Genomic DNA, 22,593 nt, shown 5'->3' with positions numbered 1-22,593 from the left:
ACGTAGCTATTAGAGATGGTGATCAGAAACACCAGGAGTAGGGGGGAAATGGTTATTCTGCAAGTTTAAAAAAGCAGAGGGCATACAATACTATATTTACACTGTGACTGTAACGAATTCAAATATTGAATAAAAGTACGAGTGCACAGATGCCAAACGAAGGACTATAGAAAACTGTGAGTGAGTGTGGGGCGCCTGGGTGGTGCAGTTGGTCGAGCGTCTGACTCTTGCTTTTGGCTCAGGTCATGATCTCGTGGGTCAAGAGATCGAGCCCCATGACAGGCTCTGTGCTCAGCAGGGAATCTGCTGGAGATTCTCTCTCCCTTTCTGTCTCCCTCTATCCTTCCCCCATGCTCTTTCCCTCCCTCTCTCTCTCTCTCTCTCTCATACATACATACATATATAAATTTGTAAGTGATTGTGTTAGGATGCTGGGATTCCCACTTTTCCCAAAATGTCTTTTAATATCATTACATTTTTTGAAAATAAAAATGCCCTAAAAAAATACTGAAAAAAGATGGCACATTGAACCCAAGTGTTAACCTCAGCAACCTTCAGAGACCCCACTAAAATCTCAGTAAAAAAACAATATTTTTTTAAAGATCAACAACCCCCAGGAGCATAGACAACAGGAAAGGAAATAACAGCAAGGACATGTTGGAAGTTGAAAAACAGAATGCTGAGTGGTAACGAACTTAGCAGAAAGCTGAACGCTAAACAAGGAGCAGAGAAACTGAAAAACAGGACTACACCAGAGAACCCCCAAAGGCTCGAGTGGCACCAAAAGCACCTCTGGGGGCAGGAGGCTCAGCACGGGGCTAAAAGACAGGCGTATCAGTTCAAAATCTGTTTATTTATTTTTATTATTTTCTTTTTAGAGAGAGAGTGCATGCAGGCCTGCATGAGTGGAGTGGGGGAGGGGCAGAGGGAGAGAGATTCTCAAGCAGGCTCCACACCCAGCACAGAGGCTGACATGGGGCTCGATCTCAGAACCCTGAGATCATGACCTGCGCCAACATCAAGAGTTGGATGCTTAACCAAAGGAGCCACCGAGACGCCCCTAAGAGTCTGTTTAAAACATAGACAAATCCACAATTATAATCCGTGATTTCAATACCCTCTTTCAGTAACTGATAGAATAGAACAGGTGGACACAAAATCAGACAGGACATAGAAAGCTTGAACAACATTTCAGCCAACGGGACCTAATCGACACTGATAGAACACTCTACCCAAAACAGCAGAACACATGTTCTTTCCAGCACACGTGGGATGGCCACAGGAAAGGCTGTATGTTGGGCCAAAAGCAAGTCTCAACAAATTTTAAAGGATTCAAGTCATACAAAGTATGTCTGCTGGCCACAATAGAATTAAATTGGAAGCCAATAAGGAAATGATTTCTGGAAAATCTCCCAACATTCAGAAACTAAATAACACACTTAGATAATCCAAGGGTCAAAGCAGAGATGAAAAAGAGAAATAATAAAATATCTGTAACTGAACTGAAGTGAAAACACAACATATTAGAATGTGTGGGATGCTGTTTTAGCTTAGCTTAGCTGGAAACTCAGCACTAAATATCTGCATTTGAAGAGGGGAAGAAGCCTCAAATCGATGACCTCAGCTTCCACCCTAAAAAACTATAAAAAGAAGAGCAAATTAAAACAAAAGTAAGCAGAAAAAAGGAAATAATAAAAATAAGAGAGGAAATAAATGCAACAGAAAACAGAAAAACAACAGAAAATTAATAAAACCAAAAGCTGGTTATTGAGAAGATCCATCAAATTGGTAACTCTCTAGACCTGCTGGTCAGGAAAGATAAAGGACACAAACTATCAATATCAAGAATGAGCGAGGTGATACCACTACAAACTCTACAGATATTAAAGGGATAATAAGGGAATATGATAACCGTGCCAATCAATTCAATAACTTAGATGAAATGGACAAATCCCTTGAAAGACACAAGCTACCAAAGGTCACTCAAAAAAGAAATAGATAAGAAGATACAAATGTAGAGGTGCCTGGGTGGCTCAGTCTGTTAAGCGTCTGACTTTTGGTTCCGCCTCAGGTCCTGAGCTCATGGGTCATGAGAATGAGCCCCGCATCGGGCTCTGCACTCAGCGGGATATTCTCTCCCTCTGCCTTTTTCCAGCATTACCTTTACACAAAAATCAGAAAATAACATTACAAGAAAAGAAAACTCCAACTAATACCTCCCAAGAACACAGAAAGGATTAATAGCCAGGTGGGGTACAGCCCAGGAATGCAAGGCTGGTTTTTAACACTGGAAATTAATCAGTGTAATTCACCATATCAACTAAAAAAGAAGAACTCTGTGATCATCCCAATAGATGCTATAAAGCACCTGACAAAAATTAAACCTCCATTCCTTATTAAAAAAACTCTTGGCAGGAAAACCTGGGTGGCTTAGTCAGCTAAGCGTCTTAACTCTTGATTTTGCCTCAGGTCATGATCTCAGGGTCATGGGATCCAGCCCCGTGTTGGGCTCCACACTGGGTGTGGAACATGCTTAAGATTCTCTCCCTCTTCCTCTCTCTCTCCCCCTCCCTGCCCCCCACTTGGTCATGCTCTCTCTCAAAACAAACAAACAAAAAACCAAACAAAAAACAAAACCTCTTAGCAAACTAGGAATAGAAGAGAAGTTTCTCAACTTGATAAAGGGCATCCACCCAAACACAACAAAAGAGAACAGAACTACAGGAAACATCATACTTAATGGTAAGAAAAAAAATGTTTTCTCCCAAGATCAGGAACACCACAAGCATGTCTGCTCTCACCACTTCTATTCTGTACTGGATGTTCTCATCAGTACAATAAGGGTACCCAGATGGGAACGGAAAAAGTAAAACTGTTGCAGATGACATGATCTTGAATGTAGAAAATCCAGTGAGCACTAGAATTAATAATGGACTTTAGCAAGACTGCAAGATCAACACACAAAAATCAATTGAATTTCTCTACATTAGCAATGAATACTCAGAAATTGACATAAAAAATACAATTTATACTAGCATCAGAAAATAGGAAATACAGAAAAATGAGGTACAAGACCCATGCACTGAAAACTACAAAACACTGCTGAGAGAAACGAAAGAAAATTTAAATAAATGGAGATATACACCACATTCAGAGATTAAGATGTCAGCTCTCCCCGTATGCACCTATAGAGTCAATGTAATCCCAATCAAAAAGTGAAGATAATTATCACTAATAACCACAGGTAGGTAAAACAGGACATAGCTCTAAGAATCCACAAAGAAAACCACTAAACAGGAAAATTAAAAGAGGTGCCTCAGCGTTCCCCAAGACCACCTCCAGTGGCAGTGATTCCCGGGACGGCCTCGCGGACTCCGCACCTCGTCGTAGCCATGACTCAGATTTATGGCAGCGAGAGGGCACGACGCACAATCAGCAAGGGCAAAAGTCTCCTGGGTCAGAGTCCAGACGAACCAGCACGAGTTTCCAAGAGGCCTCTCCCCGGGGAGTCACGCAGCAGTGAGCTGGAACCTCACACTCAACCACCCTGTGCGGGCAACTCTCGCGACGTGAACCCCGTGAGCCTCAGCCAAGTTCAAAGGAGACAAACAAACAAGCAAAACAAAACAGTCAAACAAAAGCATGAGAGAGAATTCATGTTACATAGAAATGAACTCTTGTCTTCAGAAAACGCGTCAAACCTGGCAGTGTGGGTTCCAGCAGGACTTACGACGATGAGCAAGCACATCCGGGACCTTGACCAGAACAGCGCGGGGACCCAGACGGACAAGGGGGAGAGCAGAGGGGCAATCGCTGGCCGGGGAGGGCGACGCGCCCAGTACAGCGGCGGGCCGCCTGCGGTCCGGGCAGCTGGGAGGAGGCCTTGTCGCTGGGACAGAGGCAGCAGGCTTCGGGTTCCTGTCCTCTTGTTCGAAGTCTGGTTCTCGCTGGGGGGACCGCTTCCAACAGCCGCTAACGGCCGCTCAAGCCCCTCGCCGTGCGCATCTCCGGCCCGCCCCTCACCCCCAGTTTACCCCCGACTGCCCCAGCATCACCACTCCTGCCGACTCCCTCCGACTGACGCCTCCTACGCGCCCCGCCCGGCCCGCAGGGGATCCTCGGAACCGAACGCATATCACGCTGCCGCCCAGCCGTGCTTAAGCCCCTTCCGAGGTTTTAGACTAAAAGCCAAACTCCCCATGATGGCCTTGGAGGGCCCCGCGCTTCTGGCCCCTGCTTCGCGCCACATCGCTCCAGACGCTGACCCCTACACCCCAGCCCTCCTCATCCTCCACCCCCCTGCCCCATACCCCCCTGCCTGGTCGGTTCCCTGAGTCTGCCCTCCCCATTCAGTCAGGGCGAGTCTGCGGACTCCCCTCCGTTAGCCTCTCTCTCTCTCTCACACGAGCACATGTGCATACGCACACGCTCTCACTCATACTCACACCCACCCACACACACGCACACACACCGGCCGCTGCGGGCCACCTCCGAAGTCTCACCTCACGGTGCCTAGACTGAGACAACAACTATCTCCCCCAACCGATTCTTGACCCAGCTGTTGAAATCATCCCCCACATCTCCCTCCGGTGACTGACAGCCAAGGTCAAGACAACCGCCTTTCATGCCGAGTTGATAAAGGGGCCTTCAAACACCCGAGTCCCGGATAAGGCGTCCCTCTGCTTACAGCCGCATCCAGGCCCTCCCGACTGGACTTGAAGTCGCGAGTTTACAGCGCTTTCCCGGCCCACCGGAAGCAGGGTGTCCACACTCCTAGCGCCCTCCTCCACAAAAGGGGGATGTCATTGACCTTCGCGGAGGAAAGCATTCAAAATCCACTACAATGAAGGCTAACGGAGCATGAAGGAAAAGACAGTTGATTCAGTGTCAACTGAAAAACAGTCCTGTACTTTAGAAGGACTGCAAATCTGATGTCCACTTATTTAGAGCTGACAGAAATTACTAAGAGACGTTATGGCAAATCTGTTTAAAAATATAGACCAAAAGAGTATGTATCCTTTTGTCTTGATTTCAGAACTCTGCTCTTGAACTTTTCTGGTTTACCACTGTTAAAAACCCTGACAACTGAGATGAAAACTCAGCATCTCTTGGCTTACAGAGAGCTCTCTTGAAGAGAGCACCTCGGTGAATCGTCACAGTGATGCATCTCAGGTTGGAGGCTGTACTCCCATTTTACAGCTGGGGAAACCAAGGTCCAGAGACTCGTCTAAGCACTTAAGGTTGGATGGTCATGGTGCTGGAACCAAACTCTTGTCCAACCTTCCCCTAGCCTTCTAAAGCGTCTAGTAAACCTGAATGCATTTTATCTGTACCTTTGTGAAGCCTTCCCCTGTGGCCTTGTTCTACGTGTAGTATATGAGCTGCCCAATGAGCAAAAAACAAATGGCTACTTACTTCAAAAGTACTAACTTCAAGATCTTCAAATTTCCCCGAAAGTGACATTCCTGCACAGTTCACAAGCATGTCTACTGGGCCCAGTTTCTCCTGTGCCTGGAAAAATTTATCAGAGCAGGCATTACGTAAAAGAAGAGAAGAATCCACTTCATAGCAAATCGATGCCAGTAAATAAGGCTATTTAAACTATTAAAGCTACAGAGATGATTTATCCGCTCCAAGCCACACACCAGCATGGGAAGAACCAACTGAAAGGCAAGTGAATTAACTCGTTAGCCCAACCTCTTACTTGTTTTATGACATTCTCTACTTGGCTGTAGTCTTGAGATACGTCGACTGATATACAAAGCACCACCTGTTAGGAAGAGAGAAAAAAAAATGATCAAAGCCACGCAGGTGTCTACAAGTATTTTTTAAAGAATTTTTTTTTAACATAAAGGCAATTCTTTCCAACAGCTAGGAAGCCTGGTTTTGCAGGCACAGAACGCACTGTTGGGAACCTGACAGCACAATTGTACGGCCTAATTTTCCTGGCAGTTTTCATAGAAAACTCTCTTGCACAAACTCGAAAACATGTCTTAGGAAATGTTGGTCAAAGCGCATATTTTCAGGCATAAAATAAATAAGTTCTGGGGGTCTCATGGACAGCATGGTGATTACCAGTAGGAATACTACCGTGCAACTTGAAATCCTCTGAGAGAGCAGATCTGAAGTGTTCTCCACACACACACACACAATAACTACGTGAGGCGATGGGTGTGTTAATCAACTTGAGATGGTAAGCATTTCACGATGTAAATGTGTGTCAAACCATTACACTGTGCACCTTAAATACAGACAATTTTTATCAGTTATACCTCAATAAAGCTGGAAATGGAAAGGAAAAGAGATGTAAAAAGGTCCTCTTGGAATGCCTCTAAACTGTAGTGACCGAGAGCAGGTCTGAGACCACCTGCGGCCAGATGTGGAGGGAGGCCTGGACCGCAAGGAGGCAAGTGGAACTCTGGGGGCAGGGATATGCTCTGTGTCTGGATTTCAGTGCTGCTTTTACACATGTATACATCTGTCAAGAGCCGTCAAACTGTACTCCCTACATGGATGGGGCTTACTGGGCATCAGGTATAGCTCCAGTCATTAAAAGGAATACATAAATTACATAAAGAATAAGTCAAGTGTACATAAATTGTTATCTCAAGTTGTTAACATCTTAGGTCATTAAAAATAAAAACAATAAATCTAATAAATAAGCTTAAAAAAAATACTCCCCTTGGAGCAATCCCAGAGCTCTGACCACCCTACTGGGACTGCGTATAGTCAGATGGAATAAAGAGATAAGCAAACAATACCTACTCACAAAAACCACCTTGGTTTGAGTCCCTGCTCAGAGCCTGAGCCTGGTGACTTTATCTTTCAAGGCCAAGGGTCAGTCGGGGCCTGTGGCAGCTTGAGGTCCCTGACTCTGGACTCACTGGCCACTCACAGGGGTCACCAAAGCAAGCCCCAGAGCCCACCCAGTCCAAACCTGGCCACGCTCAGGGGTTCACAGCACAGAGAGATGGCAGGAAGAGCCCAGCCCGTGCTGGCCACGGAAAACAATTCCATCCAGTCTTTGGAAAGGAAGAAGGGAAGGAAGGGAAGAAGGAAGGGGGGTGAAAAAAAGCACCTATTTCCGTGCTTACTTTGATAGAAATTTATAAAATAGCAGTTAAGAATACTAATGGGACTAACAATGAGCTATTGTTTTAATTTCCCTTTTTGGATAATGTTTTCAAATCCAGAGCTTAGCCTCTGACATCTGAGTGTTCTGTGCTCCAAGGCGGGTCGTGGAGAGAAGCAGAAAGGCATTTCTCGACTTCTCAGTCTTTCCATGAGTTCTTCTGGGTGGAGACTGGCCGCCAAGCTAGGGGGGCAGACAGAATGAGTGTGCACAGGAGGGCACGGCCAGCTCCACACATGCGCCCGCGTGTGGCTGCGAGTCGACGGGGGTGTGGGGTGCTGGAAGGAGCGGGCGTGGGCTTGGCAAGCCTGGCTTCCAGCGCTGCCCCCTGGTTCACTGGCCGGGCAGAACCTGAGGACGGGGCACTGGCCTCACCTGCTCCGGTAAGGGTGTCGGAAGCTGGTGACGACAAAGCTCCCCTCCAGCTCTGAGAAGACCCGAGGTGAGGAACAAAGCCGCGACCTGAGACGTGACTGCCTTAGAACCTGATGCGGCAGGCAGGAAGTCTTATTTGATGCAGGAAGGAACCCTATCCAAGTGATCTAAATTCCTAAGGAAAGGAAACAGCCCCTTCACAAATGTAACCTGGAATATTCCGGGAGTTGCCCTTGGGTTTTAGTCCTGTTATTGGGATTTTTATACGAGTCTTTTTATACAGTATTAGATCATTTACTATAAATAAAAGCTATCCGACAGACAAGTAAAATTTCAAAAAAAAAAGAAAGAAAAAGGGTTCACAAATCACAAGGGAAAAAAGTGTCCACGGGGCACTGCTTGTGCTAAGCTGTGCAGCAAACCCCTTCTGGGCCGGCAGAAGGCTCGAGCTCCCACTGGGCCGACCAAGCCCAGACCTGCCTGTCCTCCATTTCCCTGACGTAGCCGGCAGGAGTTTGCCACATGACCTAAAGCCTTCTGACGCTGAGGTGGGGGCAGGAGTCATGGTGAAGACGTCCAGGGCAGAGGGACGGTACTGACAGCAGGCCTGGCCTTCAGCCAGGAGCACGTGAGCGCCATGGTTTTACAGGATGCTTCTTTCTCTATCAGAACTTACACGAATATGAAAAAAAAAAAAAATGGGGAGATTTGCTGAGCCAGCAGCTTCACGGGCTTCAGAGAAGAGGGCACAGAAGCCCTGGTACCAGAGAAAACCTCACATATGTACACCAGGAGATGTGGACGAGGATCTCTACCTATGGACACGCCGACACCCCACGCACGGGGAAATGACCACGTACACTGTGGAGACCTGAGACTCTCCCACAGCAGTGACAAAAAATGAAGCTGATTTACTTTTCTTGATGTGGAAAGATCTCTAACACATTTCCGAGGGGAAAAAGAGGCAATTAGAACTACCGTGAGGGGTACCTGGGTGGCTCAGTCGGTTAGGCGTCTGACTCTTGCTTTCGGCTCAGGTCATGATCTCGGGGTGTCGGGGTGGTGGGATCAAACCCTGCACTGGACTCCGCACTCACTCGGTGTGGAGTCTGCTTGAGATTCTTTCCCTCTCCCTCCCCCACTGCTCCTCCCCCTGAGCTCCCACGCACTCTCTTTCTCTCAAATAAATTCTTTTTTAAAAAATAATTTAAAAATTTTAAAAACTACGGTGAAGTATCATTTAAAACCCATCCGAAAAGCAAAAATTAGAAAGCCTGCCATTACCAAGTGTTGGCAAGGATGTGGGGCAACAAGAGGCACGGAGCACTACTGGTGGGCGAGCGCCCACTCTGGTGAAGGTGAACACGCGTGTGCGCTGTGACTACACCTCCACATCTCCACTTCCAGGCACCGTCCGTTCTTGCACGTGCGCACAGAGACATGGAGAAAAACTTTAGTAATAGCAAGAAATAAAACTAACCAAAAAACAGGAAACGAAATAATCCACCAGCAGTACAACTGACGAACGAGAGGTCTTCTGTATATATATCCAGGAACATGCTACACGGCCGTAAGAAAATGAATGAACTATGACTTTACGCAGAACACAGAGGAATCTCAAAAGCAGGATCTAGTGAAGAAGTGGCACAAAAATACCTAAAGAATGATGTCCTACAAATCTACAGAGACAGAAAGTGCATTCGTGATTGCCCGTGGCTGCGGGGGTTGGGAGGAAGTGGGGAGTGACAAGGTCCAGACTTTCTTTAGGGGGATGACGAGAAAGTTCTAAAACGGATTCTGGCGTTGGTTGCACAGCTCGGTGGATATGCCAAACGCTGCTGAACTGTACACTTGGAATCGGTGAATTGAATGGTATGTGAAGTATGCCTCAAGAACGCTGACAAAAAGAAATAAGAATGATGCCATAAAGTTCAAAGAGAAGCAGAAATAAACTGTATTATTTAGGGTTACACGCACCATCTAGTCAAATTATGAAGAAAAGCAAAGGACCAATCAACACAAAAATCAGGCTGGGGGTTGTCTCTAGAAATGAGACCGGAGGGTACGGGCAGCTAATATGGGCTCCCAAAGGGGGCTTCAGGGGCCCTGGTAAATCTCACCCCTTACGCTGGGTGATGAGTATCATAGTACCTTGTTATTATGTTTTACACGGAAAGATACATATATCTATACACCATTTTATTCACCCAAAAACGCCATAACCAAAAAAAAAAAAAGTTGTACCCCTTCCCCCTTAAGTATTTGTATGAAGTTACCCTAAATAAATAATTGAAATAAAATCATTTTCTAGAAAAACATTATTTGATCACTGATGCGTGGAAGTCAAAGTCTGTGCTTTTTTGGTAATAACTTGAACTCGTAGACAATTCAAACGATGTCGCCTTTTTAAAAAACAGTCAAATATGTATTTTAATTAGGAAAATCCTACATGCTTTACATGAACTATTCAAGTTGAAATAACCCTTTTTTTCCCTTTACACAGCTGTGCTGATTAGTACAGAAAATGCGTCACGAAGACTGATCATACCTGTTTATCATTAATAGAGTGCTTTTCAATTTCTTTCTTTGCCTGCAGCAGCTTGTCCTGAAAGCAACAGAGAACAATTAGTTCTGGTGATTGTCTATTTGCTTGTTTGTTTAAATGGGGCGAAAAAGCAATTATTTGTGTATTTATTAAAGTCTAGAAAACACGTAAGACAGCACCGATATTGTGTAGCTATGGGCCACAGTCTATGAAAGAAAGGAGCTGGGAAGTTATGTTCGGCTATGATTAAGCGATAGCAAGGGTTTTCTGAAAGATAACGGAAAAATAAATGAACTGCAAAATCCCAATTAACAGTACTAATTGCTGTTGGGTACCATCTCAATGCTAATAAATGTTTTGATCTGCCATTATTTAGTTGGGACATAAAACAAGAATCACCACATGGGCCGTGCAATGCTTCCCAAACTTCAGGGTTCACGGGATTCCACGTTAAGAGTGCTTTTGTAAGAAACTGTCCAATATTTCCCTCCTCTCCCATAAAAGCAAATATTGTAAAAATCACCTTTTAGATAGACTGAGAAAATCTAATCCTGGCTACTTTTGAGAATAATCTTAAGACAAGCAAAGCTACCCTATAACTGAGAGATTCTTCCAAGGTCTCAATTTTGCTTGTTTGACTCATTTTCAAGAAGAGAGATCTATTGGCTTACAGTTCTTAATTTGTTCTAAAAGTTGTAATTTAAGTACGTCAGGACAGCTAGAGAAGAACAAAAGAGGAGGGGAATCCTTTGGAAAGACACATGGGTGTCCTAAACATGGATGTGTCTATAATAAAATAATATCGTTCTATGAATAAAGATACACACCACTTGCCTTTGTCAAAATTGGAATTAGCAATTATATTAGAAAATAAAGAATTTCTGGATGCCAGAAGGCTCGTCTGCTCATTCACGTCTAGCAATGCAAGGACCACAGAAAGAGCTTCTGAGCACCTGAAACTTGGGGCCACCCCTGCTTCCCTTTCATCTGCCTTGTATCAAATATCAGCATTGTTTAAATCTCACATAATGCCATTTTATTAAAGTTATGTTTTCCGGGTGCCTGGATGGCTCAGTCGGTTAAGCATCTTGGCTCATGTCATGATCCCAGGGTCCTGGGATCAAGCCCCACATTGGGCTCCCCGCTCAGCTGCTTCTCCCTCTGCCCCTCTCCCCTGCTTATGCTCTTTCTCTCTCAAAAATAAATAAATAGAATCTTTAATAAAGTAAAATAAAGTGACGTTTTCCTTCCCATAAAGTGGCTTTGATGCCAAAGTGAGTTCATGGTTAGAGACGTCAGGATACAAAGGAGAGCTAGCAATTCTGCCTTTCTTGATTTTAAGAAGAAATGATGAACATCGGAGCTTAATTCTGTGCCAATATTTACACATTTCCCCCCAAGGCCCTCCCTGGAAGCTGTGTACCCCCATTTGAGTGGTCGGTCCCCCCACTGTTGCCCTCCTTTGGCAAACGTGAATCCAAAGTCCCCAAGTAATGATGCCACGCTGGTGTCCCCATTCCTTCCAGCAACCCTCCCCTCATGTCTTAGCATGATGCCAGGCACAGAACAACGGCAGGTGGCTGATAATACAGCTGTGGTCGCCTCCCCCCGCCTCCCTGGAGCACAAAGACTCCAAAACTGTTCATGTGCATACAGTGCCACTGCTTTGGCTGTGGAAACAACTTTGGCAAGAATAACAGACCCTGGGGGAAAAAATAGAAAGAAAAGAAAAACAGACCTTGTGTTGACTTGACACAGAAAAACACACGTTTTGCTACACTGCTGGGGAGGAGCACGATTCCCCTGTGGAGTCTGGGTTTCATTAGAGATGTACATCATCTCGATAATAAGCAAATTACAGAGACACCTGCGCGTCCTTCAGGCCTCGGCTATCAGCTCGATGATCGGCTCTGCGCGGGCCTCCTGTGGGCGGGCGGGCGAGGCCCTCCTGGAGCCCTGTGGCCTCTCCCATCTCAACGTGCAGTGCCTCTGATGTTGCCTAACAGTTGCTGAAACTAAATAAATATTTGTGGAACTGGCCTGAGTTCAGCCGAGAAGTCTTTGCCCCGAATAGGAGAAATAACCAGGGGTTCCAAAATCACACCTGGAACCAGAGACAGGAGCCATTTCTTGCTCACGTTCGTGAATCCGAGCGCACGTGCTCTCCCACTCCGGCTCACCTAAAGCCGAGTAAGTGAGTAACACACCCAGAAGACCTACCTCATTTCGTGCCACCAGAGTTATAAACGCTCCCTGTTTATAGCACTCGATAGCAATACACTTTCCAATGCCGCTGGAGCCTCCTGTAACCTAAAAGCAAAAAATAATTGAATCTTCTTAGCTCTTGAAATTTCCCTTCTGCAGGAAGTTTATTTAAAACAACTACAATGAGCTCTAAAACCCAATCTACAAGAACCAGATTTTTAGCTATTGTAGTTTCTTCGTCCCAGACTTAATGAAGGAAGTGCAAACATGAAAGATTTTACTGTCATTGGGTCCTGCTGCTGACTGTTTTCGGTACTGAACTATAAATTGCACACCTATATTTTTCTGCATTCACTGGAAGGAAAGTGCCCTATAAATTGAGCTAGTAAATAATACATTAGTCTACCTCTGGGTCCAAGTTCAAATGAATCTTACTTCCTTACTGCCTATCACTTCCTTACACCTATATGACTATCTCCACAAGGGATGCAAAGAAGAGCCAGCTGTGTAGATCTTCTAATATTTTACATGACCACTTATTATAAAAGAAATACATGATCGCCTGGAAATATTAAAAGGCAAAGTTTTCCTTCTTGTACTATTCTGCCCCTCACGATCTAGTTCAGCCCTACTGGGGCTGTCTTTGAGTTCCATGTTCCTCCGACCACAGGGCCTTTGCACATTCTATTTCCCTGCCAGAAATGCTCTTCTCCCCCCTCTTCTTCCAGCTGGCACCCATTCACCCATTAAATCTCAGCTCAGGGGCACCTGGGGGGCTAAGTCAGTTAAGCATCCAACTCTTGGTTTCAGCTCAGGTCATGATCTCATGGGTTGTGGGATCCAGCCCTGCTTTGCCTAGCTCTGTGCTCATTGGCGAGTCTGCTTGAGATTCTCTCCCTCTCCCCATCCCACCTCCCCAGATAAATAAATCTTAAAAAAATAAATAAGTAAATCTCAGCTGAAATATCACTTGCTTGGAAAACCTTCACTGACTGCCCCTTCTCTAACCTCAACCCACTTTTCAGCACCACATCCTTTTTCCTTTAATTTATGGCACTCACATACTCGAAGAGCCATGCATTTATTTGTGTGATTATTTGATTCACAACCATCTCGCCTATTACTGCCTCATAAATGCCATAAAAATACCAACTCCATTTCTGTTCCCACTACATTCCTAGCACTTAGGAATGTAAGTGCTTGGCACATAAGAAGGACTCGATATATATTTAACTTCGTAAGACAAATGCAATATTATCTTTCTAGTCATTTTTCCTATGCAAATTATATAATATGGGGCAAGAGAGTGGGGGGGCCCAGGGTTGTCAAGTGGAGGAAGTGGGGAAGTATCGGAAAGATATCTGACCTTACACGGTATCATATCGTACTTTACAAATATATACATCAAAATATCTTTTTTTTTTTTAATGATTTTTTATTATATTATGTTAGTCACCATACAGTACATCCCCGGTTTCCGATGTAAGGCTCGATGATTCATTAGTTGTGTATAACACCCAGTGCACCATGCAATACGTGCCCTCCTTACTACCCATCACCGGTCTATCCCATTCCCCCACCCCCCTCCCCTCTGAAGTCCTCAGTTTACATCAAAATATCTTATGTCAAAAAACTAAAAGGCTTCAATATACTACATTAAGGAACTGTGCTAAACCTTAGTGGACGATTTCCCTCTAACAGACATTTGGATTATTTCAAATATTTTACTGTTAGATATAAAACATCCTTGACCCCATCTCAATGATTTTACGGTTATCACAAAGCCACTCCTAAACAATGTACCAATCTCCACGGATGCTTAGGTTCCTCAACTTCTCTTTCACCTTAAGTCCTCGCCATTGAAGAGACTTCCTTGGCAGATAATTAATCAATTATCTCGAGAAGGTTACTGTAAAAATCTACCTGCTGCCCCAGCTAACAGTTGCCTCTGAGGAGCTCTTTGCTGCTCAGACAGTTCACGGGTGGCCTTGGCTTTTTCATTTTCACCAGACATTCCAATTCCATAGTAATTAACAGGCCCCGGCTGTCGTATGATGGTGTTGCTGCTGCCTCGATGTCCCTCCACCCAACATCCCCAGCATACCTCCCTATCCAAATCCTACCTCTGCAAAGGCCAGATCCAACGTCCCCTCCTCCAGGAAGCTTTCCTGACTCTGTCACTCAGTCCTGTTCTTTACCTGTCACTTTCCGCTTTGTGTACACATCTTAGTTCCCTGACCAGAATGTAAGCTCCTTGAGGACGAGCACCAAGTTCAATTTATCTCCCTCACTCTGAGCACAGAACCTGGCATAAGCAGTTGCTAAATAAGCAGTCAGCCTACATTAATTTGCAAAAATGGTGCGTGGTATCATTTCTCTGAAAAATACAATGCCAAAAAAACTGGAAGTAAAGTTTCCCTACTTGTTATTCGATAAATTAATGGAAGATGAAGTTAGGAGGTTATTGAGAAAGTGTACAGCTCTTAAGTGCTATTGCTGTTATTGCTGTCCTTTTTCTAGACTGTGACGGGTAAGCTAGCTGTGTCCATGTACTGCACAGCCAAGAGACTGTTCAACCTGATCACTTCTAAGTCTTCTCCATACAAACAAGGGTAAGACTTCAATCTTTCAGTCCTAGCTCATGAGAAATTAACCTTCTAATCAAGCTAAAGCTTAGAAGGTATCTAAGAATATACACAAGTCAAGTCTAGGCTGTGTTATTCTGAATTGTAGAAGAACACGAAGGGATCTTCATAATGGCTGAGAAAAGCGGGAAATATGGATGGAGTTGCCTGACAATTGGTAAACTGGGCCCAGATGTAGGACACTTAAGATAACAGCCTAATTTCCTTATCACTGCCTCTTACGAGTCAATGCAAAATATTATTTAAACGTTACTATCTCTTTCATCATATCATACACCTCTTATTGAGGGCAAGAGACAGGATGGTTTGCAGCAAAAACTGCTCCCAGCCATCTCCAAAAAAGGGAGGACCTGATTTTCCAGTTCTCCCCAAGTCAATTAAACAGGTTTTTAAACATAAGTACATACCCTGTCGTACTTCTGCAGCGTAATTTACCACTGTCATTAGGGAGATAACACTAGTATATGCGAACTGTTCTAAATAGAAAGCAATAAATAATTGTGACCTAAGTCTGTTCATGCTTTCACATAAGCAGACATTCTAAATGTTAGCTCCCTCTCCTAACACCACCTGGCCCGGTCCTAACAAATCTCAAGAAAAAGAATGGTGCTTTCCCTCGTCTTGTGACATTAAAAAAGACGACAGATGGTGACATCATGTGAATTATTCATGTCATCCTCACATTATTTATAGTGGCGTATTAAAATGGGATGGTGAAAATAAGAAATTCTTCTTAGTTTACCCCAACAGACTTATTATCTTACTCGTGGCCTGCAGCACAAAGAGGCTGGAAGGGCTAGAGTCAAGGTTAAGTGAAACTCCCTTATAAATACTGAATCAAAATGTTCATTCCTGCTTTTGGCTTTACGTTTTTTCCAAGTTATGCTCTGCAAACGTAACTTCTGCAAGATTCCAACTTTTAAAGCCATGCTTCTGAGGCAGAAGTTCTCTTGTAGATGTGACACTTTCAGAATTTGGTGTACGTGTAAAGTTTGGCTTCTCTTGCTCTCTTTCTAAATGAATTTACGTTAACCTTATCTACCCTGCACATCAGGCATAGCAGGAGTTGGAAATAAACTAATATTTTTACTAAGGGCAATGTAAAGAAAAGTGCATTTTCTCATTCACAAACGCTTGTCCAGATTTAAAGCACACTAAAATAAACGACCAGCCCAGCCCAGACAGCTCGGTGGGGAGGCTCTATCTCAGCCGAGACACGCATATGTCTGCTCTGGCGGGCTTTGTGCTGTAACTAACTCTCCTTATTCAATAACCTCCCACCTCGGTGTGCCTCGGGGTTGTGAGATCCAAGTAAGAAAGCCAAGGCGAAAGCCACAGTGAGTGGCAAAGTGCTGGGTGCAGGGGAGAAGGCCTTTCAGCGGAAGGAAGGTGCCGACACCTGCAGAAAAGGGACCTTTGAAGACACTAGCTTCCCTAAGAAACGAACCAAACCCATCCACACCTCCTTCATCCCTAACGCACTAGCAGGTCGGTGAGCTCGTCCGTCCGACTCTGAAATGACTGCAGAGCACGGCACAGAATCAGCCATCAGCCGCCCCCGGGCTGAGCTCCGCCACACAAGCAGTGTAGACGGGACAGAAGCGTCCCAACGCCGCCGAGCCAGGACCGCCAGCCCCCCGGGTTCGGGGCGGTTTCCCCCCAGGTGAGTCACTTCCTGGATTCCTCGGGCAAACGCTCTTTCTGTCACTCGCACAGGCCGTCTTCCCGTTCCGAGCCTCCTCGGCGGGTCCTGGCGGCTGGAACCCCTTCCCTGCCGCCCGCCTCCCCGCGACCCGGCCGGGACCGCGCGCCTCGCCCTGCGCGGCCACCGACCGCGGTGTCCTTGGCAAAGTTTCTCAGCCTCTCCGTTCCTCAGTTGACTCATCGAGAAAACCGAGCACAAAAATATCCACAACCCACGGATGCCCCGGGGATTAACGAGCTGCTCCCGAGCCCCTGGCGCCCCGGGACCTCCCCCCCCCACACCGCGGGGAGGGCCAGCTGCGGCGGAGGGCGGGTCCCCACGGCCCCCCGCAGGGACGGGGCCGGGCCGCGCGGCGGCAGGTGGCCCTCCGCGGTGAAAGGGACGCCGGCGGCTGGGCCTCGGTCGCGGGCCGGCGCGCCAGGGGGCGGGCTCGGGGCGGCCGAGCCGGCCGGGAGGCGGCGGCGCAGCAACAGGAGGCCACTCACCACCACATGCGCCCCGGGCAGGGCGAGGGGCTTGGGGCTGATGAGCGGTGACACCATGTAGAGCAGCAGCACGAACGCCACGAGGAAGGCGGCCGCCAGCAGCAGCATCGCTCGGCGGGGCCGGGCCGGGCCGGGCGGGCGGGCGGGCGCGCGGGGCTCGGCGGCGCGGCGATCACGCGCGGCCGCGCGCAGCAGGAGCCGCTGTTTGGGTTCGCGGCCGGCGCGGGGCGGGGCGGCGGCCGGAGGGGAAGAGGCGGAGCCGGCCGAGGGCGCGACCGCGGCGGGGCGGGGCGGCGCTTCTCGGAGGCTGGGGGCGGGGGGTGCGGGGCGGCGGTCCGGGACGGGGGTGTGGGGGGGGGGCCTGTGCCCGAGCTGCAGGACGCGGCTCGCGACCTCCCTGGGGACGGGGTGTCCCCGAGCGCGGGGCGGCGGGCCTCGGCGGCGCCACCTGCCAGCGCTTCCCGAAGGGCCGGGGGGACGCTGCGGGGTGGGGTCGGGGTGCTTCTTAGGACCGCGGAGGCCGGTTTCCAGGCCTCTCACAGCCGCGTCTGGGGGGTGGGTGCCGCTCGGGCCCGCGTTCCGCCCTCGCGCCGGGCGGCCGCCGGAGCAGGGAGACGCGATCCCGGGCGCTGGAAGCCGCGGCGTGGGGCTCCTGAGCCGGCAGCCCCTGTCGCAGTGTGGGAGCCTGAGATCAAGCCGACCTCCCGGCTCCATGTCAGGCCTTCCCGGCGTGCTCAGAACTTGGTCACGGCCCGCTGTCGCTTTTCAGAGGACCGGGAAAGCCTTACCATAGAGTTTAAAAAGCCCCTCAGATCGAATTTCCTTGAGCTTAAGAGTTCATCTCCTTTCCCAGGGCAGCGTTCAAAACAAAACAAAAACAGCTTTATTGAGATCTATTTCACATCCCAGACAATTCACCGATCTAAGGCGCATAATAAACGGTTTTTAGTATAGTCACAGACTCCTGCAACCACCACCACGATCAATTTTAGGACATTTAGTTACACACACACACCCCAAAATGTCTCGCACCCATCAGCAGCCACTCCCCGGTTTCTCCCGACCCCCCTGCCCAGTCCCAGGCTATCACCCATCTTTATGTGTCTGTAGATTTGCCTAACCTGGATATGTCATATAAATGGAATTCTGCAGTATACAGCCTTTTCTTGTGTCAGGCTTATTTCACTTAACATATTGTTCTCGGGTTTCATCCATGTTGTACAATGCAGCCGTACTTCATTCTTTTTATCACCAAGTTGTAGTCCCTTGTATGAATATACCACATTTCATGTATCCCTTCGCCAACTGATGGACATACGGGTTGTTTCCATTTGCAGGCTAGTAGGAATTCTGTGAACAATCACGTACAAGATTTTGTGTGAACATAATGCTTTCATTTCTCTTGGATATATATCTAGGAGCAGAACAACTGGGTCTACCGTAACTCTATGTTTAACCAGAGCTGCCAGACGTTTTCCAAAACAGCCACACCATTTTCTATTCCCACACACAATGTGTGAGGGTTTGGTTTCTCCACATCCCCACCAACACTTGTTATCATCTGTCTTTTTAATTATAGCCTTTCTAGGGGGTGTGACGTTTTGTTGTCGTTTTGATTTGTATAAGGTACATATGTTTGTTTGCTAGCTTGCTTTTCCTTTCTGCTGTTGTTTTTAGAAATACCAAAGAGCTCAGGGGCAAAGGAATTGATCTAATTTTTTCCTCTTTCTAAAGTTACTGCCCAGAGTTAGGCAAACGACAAAGTTTGAGGGCACAGTCCCCAAGACTTCTGACACCAATTACAATTTTGTGGGTTCCCCCTAAAATCAAAAGCATGTAAAAATTAAAAATTAACAAACAAATTGGGGCGTTCCCAAACCACTTTCATTTTCGATCATTCTCTGGAAGGCCTCACAGAACCCACAGAGAGCTGTTATTCTCACGGTTGTGGTTCATGACAGTCAGTGAAGGGAAGAAGTACAGAGGGCAAAGTGCGGAGACCTCCACATGGAAAGCTCCTGTTGCCACCTCCCATGGAGTCAGGACATGTGACCCTCCCAGCGTGGGTGTGTGATAGTAGCATGGAGTACGGCAAACCAGGGAAGCTCACCTGGTGTCCATAGTGTTTACTGGAGTTTCCATTATGTGGGCAAGATTGACCGATGGCACATATGGCTGAACTCAGTCTTCAGGTCAACTAATGATGCATGATACAACCTTTCACCTAAATAGCATGGTTGGTCTTTCTGGCATGATCAGTCCCCCGCCTCAAAGTCCAGATTGGCCTGCCCTCATCTAAACAAAGGTCCTTCTATCAAGGCTGGCACAGATTACCACCAAGAAGCCAAAGACAAAGGCTAGACCTTCTCTTCAGGCAAGCCCAAATTCTTGACTACACAGGCCACTCCCTGGCCTTTATCCAAAGCTCTCCTACAGCAAAACAAACTTATGCCCTAACATTTGCAGGAGGCAGGGCAGAGTAGGAGGCTCTTCACTCAATTTCCCAATAGAGTTGATCAACAATATCAGTAGTGCCATCTTACTGATAAGACAGTGCCAACGTTACACCACATCACAAGATGGGCAGCAGACGTAACGTGAAAAATGAGAGTCAAAAGATAGAGGCTTATCACTGGAATGTCACTCAATCGTCAACAGCTGGTCCAGCTCATCATCACATCACATGTCTCCAAAAGTGGTCCCCCTCAGGTTTGCAGGTTTCCATTCAACTCTATCAGTTTCGAGAAACGGGAGTGTTCTCTCCCCCCCCCAACCAAGACATCAGGTACAACTGAGATTTCTTAGGAGCCAATATCATCTCTTGCTCTGAGCTCCTTCATGGTGTTAATGTAACACTGGGTCTTACTTGTTGCAGAGCCCATTTATTTGTTCTTTTACCCTCGGCTACTATTTCTCCTTCTATTTGTGACTTGTTTTTACTCAGACTTTCTCCCGTTGGAAGGAACGCTAGGTTCAGCCTAGCTCTATGCTGTTCCAGATTCGTAGCACTGCTACTAGTTGAGCAAATGCCCCCCCTCAGTCCGTTCCCACTCACGTAGGGTAGGGTGACACAGGTGCACAACCTGCGGGCTTTCTCAACCACCAGGCAACACAACTGCATTCGCTATCAATCCCAATTTCGTCAGATGGAGTGGAGGCATAACCGCCCCACACCACCAATGTCTTGGAATTCTAGTATAAAGGTTTAAAAATATAGTTACAGTTTCTTGCTTGGGGATCATCCTTGATTCTACCACCCAAATTAGAAGCCCCGGTCCCTGGGATCACTGCATCAGGGAGAAAAAAAAGCAAGTTTATGCAATGTGGAGGAAAAAAAGCCCAAAGTACGGTCATACTGTCTTCTCTGCATGGGAAGAACTGCAGAGTCTACCAGCATTCTCCCTCACCCCTCTCCGATTCCCCAGAAAAGTGGAGAAATCTATCAGAGTGAGCAACACACTGATGAAGACAGAAGTCAGCCCTTCATGCCTTTATCTCTCCCTCCCCATTTTATTTTATTTTACTTTATTTTACTTTATTTTTTTAAACATTTGTTTATTCATTCCAGACAGAAGGGGGTGTGGGGAGGGGCAGAGGGAGAGAGAAACTTAAGCAGACTTGCTCTGAGCGTGGAGCCCAACGCGGGGCTCGACCTCTGGACCCTGAGTTCACGACCTGAGTCAAAACCCAGACTCAGATGCTTTACCGACTGCACCATCCAGTTGCCCCTCCCTCCCCCATTTTAGACAACAGATGTTTCAATTGCCTGTTCCAATTTTCTGTTAGACCTTTACTCAAGATAGGCGACACGATTCGTCCACCTGATGTGGAATCTCTCTGCCCATTGTTGGACGCTGTGGGCTGTAGAGTGTGTTCCTTGGTCTGAAGAAATGGAAGTGGGGGTCCAAACTGGGCAATATCTTCTGTCCAGTCCTTTTATAGTATTTTGAGCACTGGCACCTACCTCTAGGCGTGCAAAACCCAGTCTTCGTGTCAAAACCCATTTGTAACCTTCCAGTGCTACCAGCATCCGTCCAAGCACCAGCTCTGTGTTGGGCCTTTCTCCCAGGGAACCTGCCCCACAGCCCTCTGCAGCCTCTGTCATTTTTGGTGGCCCACAAAAAGGTTCTTATTGACATTTTGTGCTCCAGAGGGTACAAGAGGACAATGTCTAGATTCATCCCATCTCTGCATTGCTGCACCCCCCCCCCCCGCCCATATCCATTCGTGTCGTAGACCCAGGCGGTCACCTCAAGTAAGCACAACAGGATATCCACCTGCTGGTTCCAATCACCCCCCCCCCAATCTTAAAAGGAGGTTTTCTAATGAACAGTGACATGGGCAACTTTGATGTACCCCTTGAATGCCCATAGTGATTTCCATAGGGCAGTGCCCCCTACAGCATCCCTTTCATAGAGGCAACTTTTCCATTGCTCTTCTACTTAACCACATGGCTAGGACATTAGCCATTGCCCATGAGTTGGTTAAAAACCCAAACATAGGGATCACGCCACGTAATTCAGCGCACCGAACTGATTTGTTTTTGTCTTCTTCTATCAGAGTGGTGGCCTCCAAACGCCATGTGATCTATTCACCTTGAAACTGACATCTGTAAACCAAGCAGCTCTTTTTTGGTTCATAGAGATCTGTTCGTAGGGCACTGCCCAAGTGGCTACAGGTCCAGCAATTTCTCACCTGGTTCCAAAGTCAGCCCTAGGGGAAAAAATTCTACCTGCTTATGAACATGTGTGCCCCTCCCTTGTTCCCTGGTACCATGTTCTTGCAAAACCAGCTCCATTTTATCATGGAACTCTTCTAGACATTGCTTTTTCCATGAGAGTGTTTCTCTGACATCACCAGAGACATTATGTGTATCTCAGGTTTCCAGATTATTTTATGTCTTTCAGTCATCAGGGTGGTTTCAATCAACGTCCAGTGGCAAGCTAGTAATTGCCTCTGAAATGGAAATGCTCTGTGCAATAAAAGTCTCAGCGGTCATTAACAGGTGACGCTCACGGCCTTTTGCCATAAGCCCCAGTGTGAGTAAGGATTCCAGGACTTTTCTTGGTGTTTCAGGTAAGATCTAATAATACTTCCAGATGTGGAATATGTACCCCCCAAAATCCAAATCAACCAACCAGGCCCTGGTCTTACAGCATGTTTTATCTACCAGGTATCCCATACTGTGTAAAATAAACAACTTATGAGGGCTTGGGCAATGTTATCCGTTCCCATTTAGGAGGGTCAGTCAATCTTGCCTGAAGGACAGATTTGCCTGCCTTCTGATTGACAATACCAGCTGGGGGAAACTCTCCACAGTCAGACACAAAATCCACCCCCATAGTACATCCACATAAAGGGAAGCAAGCACTTCACATAGAGTCTGTTCAAACGTTCCACGTTTCATCCCGACTTTCACCTAATCCCATCAACCACTGCAGCTCCACATCCTCCCAGCCCCATCGTCGTCCCTGTTAGGACTTCACCAACAGGTTTTAGAA

General features: G+C 46.9%; 1 protein-coding gene across 4 annotated transcripts in view; it reads right to left on the bottom strand.

Annotated features, from left to right (window-relative positions):
* KDSR (3-ketodihydrosphingosine reductase) overlaps positions 1-17,266 on the bottom strand; it is a 37,876-nt gene extending 20,610 nt beyond the window's left edge. The window contains exons 1-5 of one of the 4 annotated variants that reach the window (XM_026496443.4): positions 17,093-17,266; positions 12,273-12,362; positions 10,056-10,112; positions 5,705-5,770; positions 5,416-5,511 (exon numbers count right to left, since the gene is read on the bottom strand). In XM_026496443.4, the coding sequence (XP_026352228.1) occupies positions 5,416-5,511; positions 5,705-5,770; positions 10,056-10,112; positions 12,273-12,362; positions 17,093-17,200 (417 nt within the window). In that variant the 5' untranslated portion in view covers positions 17,201-17,266. The remainder of the gene's footprint in view (positions 1-5,415; positions 5,512-5,704; positions 5,771-10,055; positions 10,113-12,272; positions 12,363-17,092) is intronic. The other 3 variants (XM_044383069.3, XM_044383068.3, XM_048218484.2) reach the window with 3 other exon arrangements.
* Between the last annotated feature and the right edge of the window lie 5,327 nt (positions 17,267-22,593).

Source organism: Ursus arctos, unplaced genomic scaffold, assembly GCF_023065955.2.
Source record: "Ursus arctos isolate Adak ecotype North America unplaced genomic scaffold, UrsArc2.0 scaffold_17, whole genome shotgun sequence".
Taxonomy (NCBI): domain Eukaryota; kingdom Metazoa; phylum Chordata; class Mammalia; order Carnivora; family Ursidae; genus Ursus; species Ursus arctos.
This window is presented reverse-complemented; position numbering and strand designations above follow the sequence as displayed.